The following is a 22,005-nucleotide window of genomic DNA, read 5'->3' as shown; positions in this document are numbered from 1 at the left end:
CCTCCTGCTAAGTCTAAATTTAAAAGCATTAGTATAAAACATCTGTACCTTCAAACTCCCCAAGGGCCTTGGAACACAATACTGTATTTCTACCATTCCAGTTGTTTATCTATAACTTCAATGATGTCCATATACTCACACACACATGTATACATTTTCATGTGTGAAATTGATAAAAGTTTAACTACAAATGTAGATGTGTAAATTGAACTTCTGAGAATTTATATTAAATAATGCAGAAGAGGGCTCTCTGGTAATCTAAAATAAAGCATCTTTGAGGGTAGTCTATAGTTTATTCATAGAATTCAAAATATATTTATTAAATAATAAAATTTAATAATGGCAAGAATGCTGGTATTATATTGTTTTCATACTTTTAAAAAATTATAAACCTCTAGAAGCCTTGTAAAGGAATTGAAATATGATGTAAGATGTTGGGATGTGGTGGTGATTACACAGCAAGTTTAAACAATCATTAATTACACATTTAAGTTTTCTGCATTTTATGACATATAAGTTACACCTTAACAGGAGTTTTTAAAAAATGTACTTTTAAATAAAATGAAAATACTACAGGTTTCAGAAAATATGATTGCAGTACCAATCTAGGCACTCAGGATTTTCTTATGGTTTGAGTTATTGCTTTTATAGAAATGAGACAAAGCATCGCCATGGATATAAAGTTAAATGTGATTTAAGAAATGTGTATGGCTTCTAGCAATACCCTTGATGTTGTTAGGAGGTGTCTCTTCATCTCAGCTCCTGGGGTTCATGATTTATGTTTTTTCCTCTTGCAGTACTTGGGCTGCATAGAAGTTCTACGCTCAATGAGGTCTCTTGACTTCAGTACAAGAACACAAATTACCAGGTAAGCTTTTTTGAAAATAGACTCCTGGGATTTTACTTTGGAAAGGAATGCCCCTTGAGTGCTGGAGGCTGGGGGCAGACCCAATGGATTTCAAGGCTTCCACGTATTCATCACGTTTGTGACATGTGTCTCCTGACATAGCACCTTGAAGAACACGCCCCTCCTTCCAAGCACTTTTTGTAACTGAGCTGCAGAGTGCTTATGCCTTTCTTTTAATAAAGGGAACTCTAATACCAGAATGATACTTAAACTTTGCTGAACTGTTCTTTTTAAAAAGAAAACCAACATGTAAGGGGAAAATGTCTATCGGTATACGTGGAAATTAAAATGAATAGAATTGGAAGTAGAAATGTTAATGGGAGTAGTAATTTAAAAAACAGACTAATCCTTTTAAGGTATCAGTGACTTTGAACAGGTTTATATATTCTTCAACATCAACTAGATTCTAAACTTCTTGAGCGCCAGTTCTGTATTTAAGCATTGTTTTTATAAAATTCATAGCCTGACATAGTTTACACATTTAGGAAAAAATGCCAATTTCAAGTCATCTTGAAGAGAAGGACTGGAAAGCTAGGACTGAGTCTGTCAAAAGCTGCATTTCCGTCCGTGCGTGAGGAGCTTATGTTGCTATGGCAGTTGTGGAATTGTTTTATCTAAATTGTGACCTCAGAAAATGCCTCATTTATTCCACTCAAGTTGCTGGATTGTATATCTTTGGGTTAGCAAGCCAAAGTCTAAAGAATGAGATTTAGAAAGCAATTATATATAGTAATTAGCTGCTAAATAATGTACGTGTCTCAATTCTGTGTTTTAAGTACCACGAGATAACTATTCTTCCTCACTGAAGAAATTTGTGTTCAGAAGAGTTGATGTTCCTCTTTTCTCTAAATCTCCTCAGGACATACATACACGGTGTAAACCCACCAACATTCATAATCTCCACATATTTGTAGAAAATGGTTTATGAAAATTGTCAAGGCCAAAGAATGGTATTTTGAACGGAGAACATTTAAAAGAAAAGTTTGAACATTTGCTTAGTCATTCATTCTTCTTGCCCATGAAAAGGCATGTGCAGTGCAGCACCTGTGGGAAGAGTACTCTGCCATGTTCCTTGGAGAATACTGGAACCTATGACAGTGTTCACCTTCTCCTGTGTGATGAAGGTTGTTTTTAAAGAGAATTATTGACGAATTCCCTTAATAGATACTAGAACTTCTGAGATGATAAAGTAATTTCAATTCTCCTGATATATTCATTGAGCGTTTACTGCTGGCTGTGCATGTGCAGTGTGCTGGCCATCGTGGGTTGTCCTGCTTAGCCAGGCCTCCCGGTTTGGGGGAGAAAGATGCATATGCAGATGATTGAGGGACATGTTAGAGGCACAGACCATGTTGTGCCTGTCAGGATGGGTGATGGGTGGGGGGATAGTGAACCATCCCAGTGCTCCCTTGGATGAGGGTCTTAGCACTCTTTGCAGTAGAACCCAAATGGGCAGATGTGATAATTACATTGCAAAGAGGCAGCCTTCTTTAGTGTTTTCTCTGTCTTGTTGTCTGAGTTCATATTCAGCACAGTGGATGCAAGATCCCACTTTTCAGAGAAAAAGGGAGTATCCATGAGTGTGAGAAAAAACTAATGTCATATAGATGGTGGTCTTGGCACATGCTGCTTTTCTGGGTCAGCTTGCTGGTGGGGTACAGAGAGGAACTTAGAGATATGGTATTTGTGAAAGTCTGCCCAGAGATGCACTCCAGATGAAGAAATAGCTTCTGAAGAAGGAAATAGCTTCCCCACATGCTCTTCATTGCCAAACCAGCATGGCTTACTCTCTAATGTGTCCGGCATGCAGTACAGTTTTGGAATGTGGCATTGGATACCTCCCCATACCCTGTAGATTCACATAACTATTGCAGGCTATCAGAAATCCCATTGCCAAGAATCATGAAACTTGACTATTTTGGTGTTTTCCATATTTGCTCCACTGGCTGACAGAAACTGCCCTACTCCCTCCCTACCGCCAGCACCACTTCATGGTCTGTGAAAACCCCTTGGAAACCTCCACTCTCCCTGACACCACACTGGGCAACCCCTGAGGGTCTCAGGTCTGTGTTATCCTGGGTAGGTGGGGGTCCCAAAGAGGGAGGACCCTGCTTCCCAATGCGGGGATAGTCAGAGACCTCTGTTTTCATCTTAGTTAGGCCATTGGGTTTTCACATGAGATTACTGTGGCCAACAATGCTGGACAACCACTGCTCTAGAGACCGGCCTACCCTGGCCCGAGCTTGACCATCAGGTAATCACACCATGCATCTCCCTGAGAAATCCTGTCATGTGACTACTTTCAACTCGCACTGGGGGATAGGTTCAACTGTGTTTACAGTAAGAGGATTCAGGGGAGACCATGCTCTCTGAGACCTGGAAAGCAGCCTGTCAGGCTACCCTACACAATGTACCATTGGTCACTGGACTAGCACAGCCTTACCTTCTTTCCTCTTTCCTTTGATTTTGTCATCTGCTCATTTTTATTTTATTTATTGTGTTAAGTATTATCTATTGTTGGAAGTCATATTAGGCCATTTTTAGAACATGAAAGTCTATAGGTATATATACAATTAAGCCCAGAGTATTCAACGAGATGTCTTTCTCCAACAGTAAGTGCAAAATTTGACATGTATTTTTGGTTCTAAATGACCTCAGCTGACTACCTACATTGCTTGGGTTTGTCAGATAATGGCCAAGTTTACTTTCCACTCAGGATGTGTAAACTTGTACTTAGCCAAGAGTGGCCTTGCTACACTTCCAGAGTGAGCTCAGGAGATGTATGATACGTCATTCAGGGCCCAACATAAACCCATTTTTTCCAAATTGTAGAGAGTGAACAACCGAATCTGATTTAGGTATTTTTTAAAATTTATTTATAAGTTGTCATAGTTTCAATGGGCCCCCAAGACTCTGCTTTGACTCAGACCTTCATCAGCACTGCCCCTAGCATTCTACTTGGCCTATACACACCTGAGAGTTCTGCTTCAGAATTGGGATATTTTGAAAATTCTCCAGAAATATACTTAAAATTTCTTTAGGTTGAAAACCAAAATCAAAACTTGTAACAGGAAACTATCTTTCTTTCGAGAAAGTATTGCCCTTTTCTTCTTATTCAGTGTATTGCTGGGGTCTTGGGAAACTTATTGCTGATGTCACATGTATGTTGAAGTTCAGAGGCACTGGCCACAGTCTCTCACAGTACTACAGCAAACGGTACAGTTTAAGTCAACATGGGATCAGCCATCAGCCAGTGAGTGGGACTGAGTAGTGTCATGCTAGAATCTTTTGTCTGATGTTTCACACAAGGGATATATGTCTACTTGATATTGGTCTGATAGTTCTGGGCAGTTGACAGCTACAGGGCCTTGAGTTTGAACAAAATAGTAAGCATGTCCTTGGTGATATGAAAGAGAAGGAGCAGCAGCTGGAGACATGGCGTTCTGCATTGTGGGTGCCTGTGATGCCATGAACATGGTGCCTGGCTTGCATGGAGGCACCCGTCTTCATCCTTAAGGAGGGCAGCCATATGACCTCAGTGCAACTTCCCCATGCTGCTTATCCTCTCCTCTCCGAGTCGACCTGGAAGGCTCGGTAACACTTCTGCAGTCTCTTCTGGCTTCCAACATCCTATATATGCTCTCAAAAGATATCCAAGGTAAAAACTTTCACTGCACAAGCCTTCAGCTTCATCGCATCCTGGGCACCCTCATCCGTGTGCATCCATCCAGCTCCTGTGCATTTTCTCTCATGTGCATAAAGGCCTCCCTGAGATCGCACGCCCTGGTTGGACTTCCTGCAAGAGAGGGGCTGAGCAGGCTGCGTGTGGGCACCCTGACCTCCTCCACTCATGCCACAGCCACCCAGACCACTTCACCATCTGCCACCAACATGTCTGTGTCACACCATATCATCACAAGTTCATGGGGGATCGGAGCAGTGCACATAGTGTGGTGTGGGGAAAGGCTACATTTACTAACAATGTATTTGTGTTGTTTATAGAGGCTTTCCTATCCTCGGGACACTGCTCAGGCTACGAGGAGCTATGGTGGCAGAAGAGGGATGTGCAGAAGAGGGGCAGGTAAGGTGGTGGGCTCCTTGACCTTGGGAGGAGCTGCAAATGGTCCAGGGAATGATACCCCTCTGCTTGGTGGAATGACAGAAACCCTTGGGAGGTGGAGATCTAGACATCTTTTGTTCAGGTGTGGGGCCATTGTTTCCTCTCAGAGAACATGAACTCGAGGTGCTGCACCCAATGGGTAGAACTTCGATTCTGTCACTTTCTCACTTCGCGACCCTAGAGGAAGTCATTTGGGAGGGCCCTTATTTGAAAATCATGATGTTGGTGGTGTTAAGATGTGGGCTTTGCACCTGGCATGTGACATAGAACACCGGCTGACTTTGCTAAATGCCTTGATACTCCACAGATCTCATCTTTCCAGTTCGACTACTTCATTATGATATTCCAGAGTTCCTTTTTCACTAGAAAATTAACACTTCCAATGTTGATTTAAGGTCAGCATGTCAGGAAAAAGAGCAAGTCTGTAAAAATCTTCCATGAGGCTCGTTGATTCTCAGAATTAGAAAAGAGAGCAGTGGCATGAGCAGTCTGCCCACCCACCTCTGCGTTTCTGGGCAATGCAAGAAGGCTAACTTGTGATTTTAACCTCATTGGCTCCTTCTAAATTTACTTGTTCTGAACATGTTTCTCAGGTTGAGCCTCTTGCAGCCTTGCACCCCCAGAGGGGCGAGGCCTGGCAGGGAGGGAGTTAGTGTTTTCTCAGTTTAGAATTCTTTTTGAAAACACCAGCTTGCCTACGTGCAAACGCATCTGAGCTTTGGATAAAGTAGGCTGAGTTCTTCTGCTTCACTTCTATATTGTTACTTGGGCTTTAACACCAACCAGAATAGTTTTGTGCCCCTGTGGTGTCTCCTTCATTGGTGTTTGTGTGCAGGAATGTGCTAGACACAGGGGTGTGTGGATACAGGTACCCAGGGAGCCATGGCCTAGGAGAGAGATTCAGAGTCTCAAGGCAGAGGGACAGGTGTTCAGTACAGGTGAAAAGTATCATGAAAACACAGGAGAGGATCCCTGGGGCATGGGCAAGCCTGGAAGGACTTCCTTGGAGAAGGAGCATTTTAGCCCAGGCCGGATTTCTACCCCCACCACATGGCACATTGAAAGAAATATGAGACTGAGGCAATTACTTCCACTTGGGCTTCACAGGGGTGTGTGGAATGTGAGTAGAGTCACTCCTGAAAACCTTTAACCAGCCCCATGCAGGTTCTGCCTGTCCGACTCTGTTCAGTAATTCTAATGCATGCAAAGGTTAGGAGCCTGAACCAGACTCAGGGAAGGAATGTGGCCACAGTCTGCACCAAGGTCTGGTCCAAGCTAGGTGCCTTTAGGATACAGGGAGGGCCTTGGGGCATGGAATCTGCTTTCCCACAGGCATCACTCTGTGCTCAAAATGCATCTGTAGCACAGAGTGGGAGCGGGGTCAGGGAGCAGGGAAAGGGATCCTTGTATCACCAGATTACTGACAGAGGGCTTGTTCAGGAGCAGGGTCCCGCCCTTGCACTGGCTTAATCCCTGCAGGATGTGCCTCAGAGTTCTCCCTTGGAGGTGTGGGAATGCTGGTGTGTTTGCCCACTGACTGCGCCCCGCTAAATTAAGTTAAATTAAGGATTGCCCTGGGTAGGGCGGAGCTTCATGCTTTGGGGTGCCCAGAGCGGGCTGAGGATGCTGGAGAAATCTCTATCAATGCAGTGGACTGGCTGAACTCATGAAGCATCAAAGCCCTTGGCCCTTGGGTCTGTGTGTCTGAACTGGAGTTTTCAGTCGAGGCTCCTATGAACAGCTGTCCTGATCTGGTCTTTGAACAGCAGGCCCCTGACCTCTCAAAGCAGAGCCCTTAGTACAGGGGGTGGGGGCTCCTAATCTAGCAGGCGAGTAAAGGGATCTTTGGGTGCCAGCTTGGCACGAACTCTTACCAGAGGAGCACATCCCACCCCCTCATTCCCTCTCCAGAGTGAGGCTCCTTACCCATAGATAGGGATGAAGCCCCCACCAGAGGCCTGTTGAGAGTCTTAGAAATGAGACTTGCCAAGTCTCATTTGGCTGCAAGCTGGGGCTGCACCTGGCACATAGTAGGTGTTCAACAAATCTGGATAGGGTTATTATTATGAATTTAATTCTTCAGTTCACTCTTTCCAATTTTTTCTATAATATAATAGTAATTACTGATTGCTATTATCACTACTTATCAGTATCAACCAATTTGATCCAGGGTTTTTTGTCTAGCTGTAAAGAAAAATTGGTTTGCTATAACAAACTGAAGTTATTGAAGACGATAAAATATTTGGTAATGAGGGATTAATTTTCACTTAAGCCAGTATGGTCTAGTATTTCATTTTATGTTCTTGCTTTGCCAATTGCTAATAATAATATTGAGTACTTACTATGATCCAGGCGTTCATTAAGCATGTCATTTATTCATTCAACAAATATTTATTGATTGCATACCATGTCCAGTCACTGTTTAGATATTAAGAATAAGATACTACATAAGAACTTGCCTTCTATTGAAGGAAGAAAGCGAAAATAAACACAAACATATACAAAAGAAGGATGTTAAGGTAAACCATATGAATTGGTCATTTTTGTAGTTAGAAGTGATCAAATGTTGGGAATTGAATAGTAATTTCAGATAGAGATAAGAGCATGCAGAATCTCTTCTCAGGAAACCTGGGAGGAAAGTTGTGTGCATTTTGGAGATGAGAAAACTAAGGATCAGAATGTATATGTAAATTGTCGAAGACCACACAGCTTGGAAGTGGCAAAATTGAGAATTGAACCAGAGCAATCAGGACCCAGAGTCTGTGATCATAAGTGGCATTTACTGCTGCTTGAATAAGAGGATGCCACCTTCAGGAAGCTGCGAATGCTAGCCAACCCTGATGCACAATGGGTGGGTGGGCACCACTGGGAGGTGGGAATGCCCTGTTAATTACTGAGTGCCCTTTCTGACCAGTGGATTGATGGCCTTGAGCAGGGCGCAAAGGGAATGAACACAAACTCAGGGTCTGTGGAGGCACTCAGTGTCTGATGGGGATGATTGGGACAGATGCACCTAAGGAAAGGGGTCTGTTATAGACGGTGTGGGCTCTGCAAGGACTGTGCTGCTCCTGTTATGTTTACTCTGTTCATCCTGGGAATGCTCATTTGTGCTTCAGCAACTCACCATTGAATTTCACTAAATAATAGAGGAAATGTAATAAAAGTGTTCTTAACAAAAATTTTCATATGAACATTTTATTCAAAGGACAAGGCCCTCATCACCTCAACTAGCTTGAACTGAGCTAGTGGAATAGAGTGGGAAGGGGTACGATGGCGGGGGAGGAACGAAGGAAGATGAGCCTAATGGGAGTGGCATGAGATGAGGTGGGCTGGGGTGAGGTGGAAGGAGCTGAGTGGAAAGGATGAGATGCCATCTTCCTTTCCAAGAGGTCAGGGACAGGTCTATCTTCCTTTTTCTTGCCTTATACATCTGAATAAACCAGCCTGATTCTTCTTTTCCCCCCACGTGGTAAATACAGACATCATTCTATTTCCTCATTTCTCCTTTTCTTTTTAAGCATTGGTTAACACTATGTCAGGATTGTCCCATCATCATAATTTTTTGACCAGCTGACAATGGATCAGGTACAATTTAAGTAGCTATTTCTACCAGCAATGATATTTATTGCCCAAGGGCATGGAAACTTCCAACCATGGGGCCTAGTCCTGGTCACCTCGTTAAGAAGACCTTCCTAGACAGTCTCCTGGGCATGCGTGTCAGGGTCAGTTGGGCATGCCCAAGGCCTAGGCTGTCCCCGAGGTGACCCTGATATTATCTTTGGATGATGGCAATAGGAACAGAAGGTCTTTGTCTTTCCTCTACCATATCACAGAAGAAGGAAAGGACTTCTTACCTAATCTGGATTCCACTGTAGTATGAATTTCTTTAAGAGCCCAACAGAATGGGCAGAAGGGGCTACAGGGATTATTTGTATTCTATCAGTGCTCTGATCTGGGACAGGGTTCCCAAAGTTTTAATACACACACAGATCTTCTTATTTTCTAGAGCAGTGGTTCTCAAACTTGGACATACATCAGAATCACCTGGTAAGCTTGTTACAACAGATGGCTAGGCCCAACCCCCAGAGTTTCTGATTTAGTGGGTCTGGGGTTAGGGCAAGAATATGCCTTTCTAAAAAGTTTTCAGGGGCTACTGATGCTGCCCCTGTCCAGGTACCATACTTTGAGAAGCAGTGTTCCAGAGATCTATTTTTCACCTTTTGCAACTACCATCTATGAAACCACAACTTTGAAAAGGAGTCCATTTATTATTTTCAAGTGATCCTACTCATCCAAAAATTTTAAAAATGAAGAGCATAGACAATTTGGTGGCTTAGAATGGTTTAAATAGAATCCATAAGATGACTACGTGGCATTTATTCCATACTCTCCTTAAGGACCATCTGGCATGGTGTATATTTATAATCTTCCTGCCAGAAGCACATTTGTGTAAGAATGTACCTCTCTGATTGCTCCTTTTCTGTCTTATTCTCTGAGTTCACTTACCCCCCAAATACATCATTTCATAAGGATTTCTTTGCCCTCGCAGAAGGCAGCCTAGCATTGCAGGCCCTGGAGTCAGATTATCTGGGCTTCTGCTGGGCTGAACAACTTTCCAGCTATGTGATCTTGTGTAAGTAACTGAAGTTCTCTGGGTCTCAGTTTCCCCATCTTTAAAATAGGAATCATAATTGTGCCTCCTTCATAGGATTGAGAAGTAATTGAGTTAATATCTGAAGAGCACTTTACATGCTCTCTACTACATGAGAGGGCTCAAGATATAGTAGCTAATATTGATATTTCTATTTTTATTATATCCTCTTCTTGTTGATAATCTCATTGCTTTAAATAATACTTCTACGTGTGTAAGTTATACATCTATATCTGTACCTGTATCCTCTCAAGTTCAGCCCTGTGTTCATAGCAGCTGACTGGACCTGTGTCTTTTTGCAGATGCTCAGTCAGTTGTCAAGTCCCGAGTGACCTATCTCTGTCTCTCTGTTCTGTTTATTGTCCATCATTCTCACCTCCATTACCACAGTTGAGTGCAGCTCACATCTCCTTATATGTTTGTCATAAGTGCAATGTATACATCTCCCAAACTAGAAACTGCAGTCAGTCTTATCTCATTCTCCCTTGTTTAATTACCAATGCTGGTTGGTTTTCCCTTGGAAACTTCACATGTAATTTCCCTTCTTTTATCCAGTCTCTCTCTCCTTCAATTCTCTTTGTATCTGCTAATCAGTTAATGTGCCTGAAACATATTATACCCCACTTAGCTTCATGGTTTATCTATTACCTGCAGAATACAATGAAAAAATTTAACGTATTATTCAGTGATCTACTTGACCCGCCTCAGCATACTTTTGTAAATATATTTCCCATAACTCCCCACAATTCCACCTTTTCACAGTCACACTGGCTTACATAGTACCCCATTCTCCTGGTCCACTATCCATACCTCAAGACCAAATATTCCACCACAGAAGTATTTATTTGATTTTGCCCTAAGCCCTAAGACTACTTTGTCTGAATTGCTCTGCAGGCTTTTACCTCATTGCACATTGTATTGGACTTGTAAAGACACAGATCATATTTCATCTACTATAAAATATCATCTACTGTAAAAAATACTTCATTATTTTATAGTCACTAAACAAAAAAGCACTGTGTGATGCAATGCTTTCATATCACTTAGAACCAATTTTTAAAATGTGACGCAATGTTTTCATATCACTGAGAACCAATTTTTATATATTAGGAAAGCTATTTTGGATTTTTGCAGACTCAGATTTATACCATTATAACACTTGTACATCTGTTAAAAGGAAAATATAAGCAATATGAAATAGTAGTCTTAAAAATTTCTTCTAAATGTGAGTCTGAATATAGTGAATCATTTCTTGACTCAGAATCATTGCTATCCATGTTTTTTTCCCCTAAGATTTATTGTCCTTTAGACCATTTAAAGAGCATTGGAAATGAATGAAATTGGAATCAGAAAAAGAATAGAAAAATATTTGAAACCAGATTTGTTTTTTTAAAATGATCACTAAAATTGATAAACTGTTAGTTAGACTAATTAAGAAAAGAGAGAAAATTCAAATCGTCAATAACAAGAATGAAGGAGGGGACATTATACAGATACTACAGACACTGAAAGGATAATAAGGGAATATTTTGAACAATTTTATGCCAATAAATTGTATAACTTGGAGGAAATGGACAAAATTTCTTGAAAGCTGCAACTACCAAAGTGGCTTAAAGAAAAAATAGATAATCTGAATAGGCCTATATCTATTAAAGAAATTAAATTTATAGTAAAACAAATAATAATAATAAAAATAAAACCTTCAAACAGAGAAAACTCTAGAACTACGTGGTTTCACTGGTGAATTCTACCAAACATTTAAGGAAGAAATAACACCAATTATCCACAATCTTGTCCAGAAAATAGGAAGGAAGTCTTCCTGGTTCATTTTATGAGGCCAATATTATCTTGATAGCAAAACCAGACAAAGGTATTACAAACAAACAAACAAACAAACAAACAAACATGAAACAAACAAAAAGCCTCATGAACTTAGACACAAAACCTTAACAATGCAGTAGCAAATTGGATCCAGCAATACATCATACACTGGAGGGGTTACCCAACGGTCGTAAGGTTGGTTCAACATTAAAAAAATCAATCAATGTAATTCCCCATAACAGCAAAGTAATATGAAAATTTCAATAGATGCAGAAAAGGCTTTGACAAAATTCGACATATATTTATGATAAAAACTCTCGGCACACTAGAAATAAAAGGAAACTTAATTTGATAACAGGACATCCACAAACAATCTAAAGCTAAAATTATGGTTAATGGTGAAAAACTGAGTACATTCTCTCTAATATCAGGAACAGGCAAGTTTTCACAACTCTTATTCAGCATCATACTAGTGATTTTAGTCAGTGCAGTAAGACAAGGGAAAAAAACCATACAAACTGGACAGGCAGAAATAAAACTATTTATTTGCAGATAACATAATCATCTACATAGAAAATCTTGAAGCATCTACATAAAAGCTACAAGAACTAATAGTGAGTTTAACAAGTTTGCAGAATACAATTAATACAAATAGCAATTGTATTTTTTTATTTATTATTATTTATGCCTACAGCACCTAGTCTTCCTAGGTGGTCTCCCATTGAAGTACTAACCAGGCCCAACCCTGCTTAGCTTCCAAGATCAGACATCGGGCTTGTTCAGACAGCTGGCATGGCTGTAAACCATGGACTGTGGCTCCACTGGGGCGTGAACCTGGGACCTTCTGTGTGTAAAGCAGACATGCTAACTGCTAGACTATGGAACCACATCCTCAACTGTATTTTTATATACTAGCAAGATCAATTGGAAAATGAAATTTTAAAAAGATAATTTACAATATCATAAAAACACGAAATAGTATAGAATTGAACAAAATATGTGTAAGATTTATATGCAAAAAACTATGAAACACTGATTAGAGAAATTAAAGAAGATCTAAATAAGTGGAGAAATACACTGTGTTCATAGATTAAAAGTGTTGTTAAAATATCAAATCTTTCCACATTGATCTAATACAATTCCAATCAAAGTCCCAGTAGACTTTTTATAGAAATTAACAAGCTGATTCTTCAATGTATATAGAGTAATCAAAGACCTAGAATAGCCAAAACAATTTTGGAAAAGCAATACAAAGAGAACTCCCACTATAAAGTTATAATAATCAATATAGTGTGGTGTCAGCATAAGGACATAAAGACAGACATGTTGAGTCTAGAGACATATCCACATGTAATAGTCAATTTATTTTTGACTAAAGTGCCAAGATAACTTAGTGAAAAAAAGATGAGTTTTTCAACAAATGCTGCTGAGACAATTGAATATCTACCCATAGAAGCCAAGAACAACAAACTTCTATCGCCATATACAAAAGTAAACTTGAAACACCTCTTAGACCTGAATCCAAATGTTAAAACTGTGTAATTTCTAGAATAAAATAAATAAGATAGTCTTTGTAATTTAGGGTTAGGCAAAGATTTCTTAGGACACAAAAAGCACAAACCAGAAAAGAAAAGGACAAATATGTTTAATCAAAGTTAAAAATTTTCTCTTCGAAAGACATTATTAAAAAATGAAAGACAAACCACTGACTGGGCAAAAATATTTACAAAACACTTATCTGATAAAGGACTTATATCTGGAACATAGAAAGAATTCTATGCAACAAACCAATTTAATAACAAGTCTTTGCAACAAACCAGTTTAACACAGACAAAAATGATGTGAACAGTACTTCACCAAAGAAGAGATATGAATAGAAAAAAGTACATGAAAAGAAGTTAAACATCATCAGTCATTACAGAAATGCAAATTAAAGCCAAGTTGAGATAACACTACACATCTACTGGAATGAGAAACAAAATAAAACAAAACACCCTGACAATACCAAAGGCTGGCCATGATGTGGAAGAGCAGCTGAAACTCTCAGACATGGCTGTTGGGCATGCAAAATAGTACAGTCACTATGGAAAACAGTTTGACAATTTCTTATATAAAGTTTGTTGCTTACCATATGACCCAACAATCCCATCTTTTTTTTTCAGATAATAAAAACATATCACACAACATGCAAAATCCTGTATATAAATGTTTATAGCAACTTTATTCATAATTGCCTCACATTGGGAATAAACCAAATACATATCTATCGGAGAACAGGCAGACCAATTGTATGTCAGTATAATAGAACATTACTCAGCAATAAAGAGGAACAAAATCTTTACAAAAATATTTTGCAGTTATCATGCTGTACATTATCTTATAACTGGAAGTTTGTACTCTTTGATTACATTTACCCATTTCCCCCGCCCTATTACCATCCCTGCCTCTGGCAACCCCAATCTACTGTTTCAATGAGTTTGATTTTTTTTTTTTTTAGACTCTACCTATAAATGATATCAAACAGTATTTGTCTTTCTCTGTCTGACTTATAATGCCCTCGAGATCCATCCATGTTGTTGCAAATGGCAGAATTTCCCTCTTTTTTATAATGCTGTAGTGAACATGGGAATGCAGGTAGCTCTTCGACATAGTGACTTCATTTTCTTTGGAAATATACCCAGAAGTGGAATTGCTGGATCAGATGATAGCCCTACTTTTAATTTTTTTGAGGAAACTCTATATTGTGTTCCATAGTGGCTGTACCAGTTTACATTCCCACCAACAGTATACAAGAGTTCCCTTTTCTCCACATCCTTTTCTCCACATCCTCGCCAATAGTTAGCTCTTATCTTTTTGATGACAACCATTCTAACAGGTGTGAGGTGGTATCTCATTGTGCTTTTGATTTGTATTTTCCTGATGATTAGTAATGTTGAGCACCTTTTCATGTACCCATTGGCCATTCGTATGTCTGGAAATATGTCTATTTGGATCTTCTGCCCATTTTTAAATTGGATTTTTTTTTTTGCTATTAGTTTATGAATTCTTTGCATATTTTTGGAAATTAACTCATCAGACATATGATTTGCAAGTATTTTCTCCTCTTCTGTAGGTTGCCTTTTAATTTTGTTGATGGTTTCCTTTGCTGTTCAGAAACTTTTTAGTTTGCTGTAGTCCCACTTGTTTATTTTTGCTTTTATTATCTTTGCTTTTGGTGTCAAACCAAAAAATCATTGTCAAAACCAATGTCGAGAAGTTTACCCTTCCTATTTTTCCTTCTAGGAGTTCTGGTTTCAGGTCTTATGTTCAAGTCTTTAATCCATTTTGAGTTGTTTTTTTATCGATGGTGTGAGATAAGGGTCCAGTTTCATTCTTCTGCATGTGGCTATCCAGTTTTCCCGACATCATTTATTAAAGAGATTATATTTTCTCTATTGTATTTTCTTAGCTCCCTTGTCATAAATTAATTGACATATATAGGTAAGTTTATATCTGAGGTCTATAGTCTGTTCCATTGATCTGCATGTTTGTTTTTATGCCTATACTATACTGTTTTGATTACTTTAGCTTTCTAATAGCGTTCGAAATCAAGAAGTGTGATGCCAACAGCTTCATTTTTCTTAAGATTGCTTTGGTTATTTGGAATCTTTTCTGGTTCCATACAAATTTTAGGATTGTTTTTTTCTATTTTTGTGACAATGCCACTGGAATTTTGAGAGCAATTGTATTGATTCTGTAGATTCTTTTGGGTAGTATAGACATTTTAACAATATTCTTCTAATCCATGAGCATGGAGTATCTTTCCATATATTTGTACTTTCTTTAGTTTCTTCATCAATGTCTTATAGTTTTCAGTGTGCATATCTTTCACCTCTGGGTAAATTTATTCTTAGGTATTTTATTCTTTTTTATGAAATTAGAAATGAGGTTTTTTCTTAATTTTGCTTTCTGATAGTTCATTCTTAGTGTATAGAAACACAATTAATTTTGGATATTCTACAACTTACTAAATTTGTTTATTAGCTCTAAGAGTTTTTTTAGTGGAATCTTTAGCATTTTCTACATATAATATGTGATCTGCAAATACATAGTTTTACTCTTTCTTTTCTAATTTGGATACCTTTTATTTCTTCTTCTTATCTACTTATTCTGGATTGGACTTCCAGTACTATGTAGAATAAAAGCGGCAAGAATGAGCATCCTTGTCTTGTTCCTGATCTTAGAGGAAACGCTTTCAGATTTTCACCATTGAGTATGATGTTAGCTGTGGGCTTCTCATCTATATCCACTATCGTGTTGAAGTACATTCCCTCTATAACCAGTTTGTTGAGAGTTTCTATCATGAATGGATGTTGAATTTTGTGAAATGCATTTTTGCATCTATTGAGATGATCATATGATTTTTATTCTCCATTTTGTTAATGTGGTGTATCACATTGATTGATATGCAGATGTTGAGCCATCTTTGCATCCCTCAAATAAAACTCACTTGATCGTGGTGTATGATCCTTTTAATGTATTGTTCTAAAAATATCAATTAAATCCATCTGGTCTAATGTGTCATTTAAGGCCTCTGTATCCTTATTGATTTTCTGTCTGGATGATCTATCTATTGATGTCAATGATGTGTTAAAGTCCTCTACTATTATTGTATTACTGGCAATCTTTTCTTCTATTTCTGTCAATATTTGCTTTATATATTTAGGTATTCCTTTGTTGGATGTGTAAATGTTTACAAGTATTATATCCTCCTATAGATTGATCCCATTATTATGAAATCTTTTTGTCTCGTGTTATAGCCTTTGTTTGAGAGTTTATTACGTCTGATATAAGTATTGCTACCCCAGCTTTTTTTTTCATTTTCATTTGCATGAAATATCTTTTTTCATCCCTTTTCTTTCAATCTGTACGTGTCTTTTGAACTGAAGTGAGTCTCTTGTAGGCAGCATATCTATGGGTCTTGTTTTCTTATTCATCCACCCCATGTCTTTTGATTATAGCATTTAATCTATTTATATTTGAAGAAATTGTTGATAGGTATATAGTTATTGACATTTTATTGTTTATATTTTTGATCTTTTTATTTTCTTCTTCCTCTTAAAGAGGTTCCTTTAACATTTCTTATAATACTAGTTGGGTGGTGATGAAATCATTTGCCTCTTTTTTTTGTCTGAGAACACCAAGTAATTAATGTGTGCTTATTGGTTCAACATTGGAGTGTACAAAAGCTGTGTAACCTGCCACCATAAACCCAACACCATTAAATATTTTAAAATACCACATTTCAACTCTCAAATGGGCTCTTTACACATTTGAACATCTCTGAAACCTGGATGTACCTTGTATTTAGTCATGTTTTAAACTCTTCTTGCCAGGCAGGCAGTAGTTGTGTATTTACTGTCATGGCCGAACATGCGAACATCTTATTGTTGTTCATGTCAGCTCAAGTAAATGACTTTGCTTCTCAATAATCAGTCTACTAACTATTTAAAGGAACATGAATTCTCATTGTTGGCGAAATTCTTCCCCCACACCTTCTGGAAAGGCCAAGCATTAAAGCTTGCTGAATGGGCTTCAGTGGCTTAATAGGAAATACTGAAATAATTGTGGAGCATTCTTTTGAAAAACTGCTGTGTCACCTACACTCTTGATGGCTCAGAGGATGATATTGCATAGAAACGCTTAGATACCAACAACTAAATCAAAAAGTGATTCAGAAAATGTTGAAACCAGAATGCAAAGAAGTGGGAGGAATATTTTAACCTATTTATTTCACTTGCCTATTTCTTTTTATGCATGCAGAAGAGTGGTATATAATAAAAATCTAGTCATTACTACATCTAAAAGAGTTCTTTAAAAATTTAAAAGAAAAATGTGGTAAAGTACTGTGTTATATTTTAATTTATTTAGTTGTGGGACATCATTATGATCTATTTTACAATCAGTTGCATCCTCAATTTGACTAAATATAACATTTCCTTCACTTTTTCTATGCATTTTCAAATATTTTATATGATTCTAAACTAATAGAAAAGGTGTAAGTATAGGACAAAGAGATCCTGCGAGTCCAATTTTTTCTGAACCATTTGAAAATATATTGGAGATATTGTGCCTCTTTAACCCTAACTACGTAAGTGTGTACTTCCTGAGGACAATGACATTTCCTTACATATCCACAGCACAGTGAACTTCAACATTGATTAAACACTATTACCTAATCTACAGTCATATCCGCATTTCATCAGTTGTCCCAGTAATGTCCTCCATAGCTATTTTTGCCCAGTCCAAAATTCCACCCATGATCACACATTGCATTTAGTTGTCACATCTCTTTGAGCTCCTTTAAGCTGGATCTGTTTGCCGGCCTTTCTTTGTCTTTCCTGACATTGACATTTATTGAGTTATTTTGTAAAATGTCCCTCAATTCTAATTTGTCTGTTGCTTTCCCCTGATTCACTTCAGGTTCTAAATTTCTGGCCATAAACCATAGCAATTGTTGTGTCCCTCTCAGTGTTTGATATTAGGAGGTGCATGATGTCACTGAGTCTCAATACTGATGACTTTGATGACTTAGTTAGGTGATGTAGTTTTCATATGCATTGTTGATACAAGTGTTCAGACTGTATATAAAAGGTTATAGTCATTTTTCCTCCTTTAAAATCATAAGCATTCTCTCATCATTACAAACTCTTAATATTTATTGTTCGTTATTGAAAAAGAATGAAGTCTAAAATGTCTAAATGCAACTGATTGTAAAAGGAGTTGAGCCAAGTTGTTTTGTAAACTTGGTTTGAGTTTCCTTGATGAATTCTCGATGAGGCATCTCATGTTCCACAAAAGTGGCAGGCCATCCTTGGAGCTTGTGGCCTGGCACGTGAAAGATGTTTAATAAATGTTTGTTGAAATCTTAAATTTCCAGGAATTCAGAGAAATGACTGAAAATTAAGCATCAGAAAAAGCAAATTGCTAATAGTGACAGCCCAGAAGGTATAATTAATGAGACAAACTCAGTGACATTAAATGATTTCCTTCCTTTCTGCCTCGAGGACCTTTTCTAAGAAAATTAGTGCGGGTTTATCTGCTGAGCAACAAGGAAGTCACTCATTTTAGAAGACACAGCTTCCTTTGTTTGAGTATCATTTTTTCTTATAATGTCCTTTTTCTTCACGTTTTTATTTACTACTTATAACCTGGAAAAAATAAGACTTGTTGGATTAAGTTCAAGATTAACAGTTTATGACGCCTTTTTAAAAAAAGCTTTTAAAGACTGGGAAGCAAATTCAGTTAGCCCATCTGTAAGTCCCTGTAATTTAGTTCAATGCACTTTAGTACCTAAAATATCAGATAAGAGAGACATGTTATTGAATGGTGAGTCTGACTGTGTCTCCTCCTCTGGGGGACATGGTTAGTGGCTGATGTTCTTTTAAGAGAATGAACCCTTTTTTCCATGTTGCCTACTGTTTACCCAGCTACAGACTGATGTTCTTGCTCTGGCGCATACCCTCAGGACCCAGGGTCCCTGCAGTGCCCCATTTGGTGAAGCTTCTAATTCCACCTACCCCACTGAGCTGGGAGCACCTGGGCCAGAAAGCTGCTCCCTGCTGCCTGGTGCAATTTCCTTGGTACTCTTGTAAGACTCTGCTCACTCTTCCTCATGATGTCTACTGTTTCAACAAGCAATCTTCACTTCCTCAGGTCTGAGTCTAGCAGGACAAGCCTTGCATAGGTGACTGCTGGACCTCTTGTCCCATCTTTGTTTGCGCTGGTGATGGCAGCTGGCAAATGGCTCCTGGGGATTTGGTTTTCAGACTCTGAGAGGAGGTGTCTGCAGTACCAGCAAACCGTCCTTGCTGCCTGTGGCCACCAGAGGCCCAGTCTGTCCTTACCTACATTCCTTTTCAACCTTCTTGGGACCTGCAGGACAACCAGGTGACAGTGAAAGTGTGGTGGTGTTATTATACTTGCAGCCTATACACTGGGTGCTCCCTGAGTGTGCACTGAGCAGGGCGCAGGCATTTACTTCAGCAATTTTAAAGTGAGCCCACCTTCCTCAGACACCTTTCTATTGTGTAAATAACACATCCTTGGGCTGCTCCTGAGAGAACATGTACAGTTGTACATTTACTGTTACTGCTGGTGGCCAGGGTCCTGCGGATCTGGTCCTGTATAGGAGAAAAAAATAGTCTCTACATCAGACTATTATTGACATTTGGGGCTGGGTCATGCTTTCTTGTGGGGGGTTTTCCTGTGCATTTTAGGATGTTTAGCAGCCCCTGAACCTCTCTCTATTCAGTAGGTGCACCCACCCAACATTGTGACAACCAAAACTGTCTTTAGACTTTGCCCAGTGTCCTGTGGGTTAGTGCCACTGCTCTAATCCACACACCTTAAAACTGAATTCTATTTCATTTTCAAAGTCATAAACACATGCGCACTCGAGAAATTCTAGCAAACAAAGTACAAAAAAAGGGAAGGGAGGTTTTCCCTTAATTTATCACATACTTGCAATCACACTTTATGCAAAGTTTTGTTTCTTCCATTTGTCTTTAAATGTAATATTAAGTAATCAGGTTCACATGTTAATTTAACTTTATGTTATGTGTGTGTTAGCTCTAGGTTACCCCTTCCAATTTATTCAGTTAGTCTTAATGGACATGAACTCAGCCCTTCACACGTGGTAGGAACCAACTTTCCTGAGGTGGTTGGGGTGGGGTTTCCAGGATTCTTGAACCAGAGACACAAGCGAGTACCGATGTCTCAGTTCTCACAAAATCGAGAATCATCTCCTGCTCACTTATCAGCAGGTTACATTTTTTATGTTTGGCTAAATTCTGGTTTTCATGTGAATACGACGCTTGTCTGTATTCAACATTAATGCGTGTAGTGGAGTGGGACCTCGTCCTCTGAAGTGTATGTACCTAAATATGTGTTATTTATTATATCTTAGATGTAGTTTGTTTACATCTGAGGCAGTGCTTTCTGACATGTGGCCAGACACCCACAAAGCCTTTTAATAGCTGTGGAGCACAGGATGTGCTGGAGTATCTCCCACGAGAAGCATATTATCATTTAGGTTTGAAAGGGCTCTAGCTCAATTATTTATAGCCTCAGGCAGGAATTCTATCATTATAGGCATAAATATGCATCAAAAAATGATGATACATTTGATAGGAAATACTGAAGGTTTAATTATGCCCAGAATAAAGAAAGAGATTAAAACCCATGTGAATCTCAGTTGATTGGTCTGTGGTCCAGTGGTTTAGCTTGTAGGTGGGAGACACTGCAGTTTTGCTCCAGGCTGCTACAAAAGCCCCGTGATGGGGCACATGGTCTTCAGTGTCTGGCTCTGACAGCTTTGAGTGGTTCTTTAAAAAATTTTTTTGGTTTCTACTTAATTGCTACTTTTTTTATTGTGGTAAAACATACATAACATAAAATTTAACATTTTAACCATTTTAAGTGTACAATTCAGTGATATTGTGCAGCCATTACTACCTTCCATCTCCAGAATTTTTCATCTTCCCAAACTGAAACTCTGTCCCCATAAACACTAATTCTGCATTCTCTCCTTCCCCAGCTGCTGGCACCTACCATTCTACTTTCTGTCTCTATGAATTTGAATACTCTAGGTACCTCAAATAAGAGGAATCACACAGTATTTGTCCTTTTGTAACCGGCTTATCTCACTTAGCATAATGTCCTCAAGATTATCTATGTTATGGCGTGTGTCAGAATTTCCTTCCTTTTTAACACCAAGTCATAGTCTATTGTATGTGTATACCACATTTCATTTGCCCATTCATCTGGTCACAGGACACTGAGTTGTTTCTCCTTTGACTATTGTAAATAATGCTGCTATGGACATGGGTGTACAAATATCTCTTCAAGACCTCGCATTTAGCTCTTTTGGGTAGTTAGTTACCTAGAAGTGGAATTGCTGGGTCATGTGATAATTCCACCATACCATTTCCTACAGCATCTATACCACTTTACATTCCCACCAACAGTGCACAAGGGTTCCAATTTCTTCACATTCTTGCCAACACTTCCTATTTTTTTTTTGTATTAACTATCTTAATAGCCATGGATGTGACTTGATATCTCATTATAGCTTTAACAGGAACGATCATTTGCACTTGTATTGTGTTTGTTTTTTTATCCCAAAGTCCTTTTGCACATGAGTTCACACTTGATCTCCTCGAGGGTGATGGGTGTTTGCCTGTGACTCTAATGCCAGTTGTCTCAGTCTGAACTTGTCGTCTTTCTTTCGGCATACAGGGTTTATGCTGCAAAGTAGATCAACTCCTCAACCCCGCTTCCCAGCTGTATGACCTTGGACTGGCTACTTAACCTCTCTGGTCTTAGGTTCTAACATGTAAAATGGGGATCATGATGATTCCTACCCTATTAGAAGATTAATACCCTCCAAGTCACGGAATGGAGTCCGACATTCAGTAAACACTCCATAAACACTTACCGTGGCTCTTACTTTTACAGTCTTCCTAC

At 38.8% G+C, this 22,005-nt stretch overlaps 1 protein-coding gene across 4 annotated transcripts in view; it reads left to right on the top strand.

Moving 5' to 3' along the window:
• The window catches only part of SHC3 (SHC adaptor protein 3), a 154,953-nt gene that overhangs the window by 34,724 nt on the left and 98,224 nt on the right, over positions 1-22,005 (top strand). For all 4 annotated transcript variants that reach the window (XM_039852137.1, XM_039852136.1, XM_039852133.1 and 1 more), the window contains exon 2: positions 798-868. In XM_039852137.1, the coding sequence (XP_039708071.1) occupies positions 798-868 (71 nt within the window). The remainder of the gene's footprint in view (positions 1-797; positions 869-22,005) is intronic.

The sequence above is a fragment of the Pteropus medius genome, unplaced genomic scaffold (assembly GCF_902729225.1).
Source record: "Pteropus medius unplaced genomic scaffold, Ma_sr-lr_union100, whole genome shotgun sequence".
In the NCBI taxonomy this organism is placed as follows: domain Eukaryota; kingdom Metazoa; phylum Chordata; class Mammalia; order Chiroptera; family Pteropodidae; genus Pteropus; species Pteropus medius.
The sequence above is the reverse complement of the archived record's forward strand: the minus strand, read 5'-3'. Positions and strand labels throughout refer to the sequence as shown.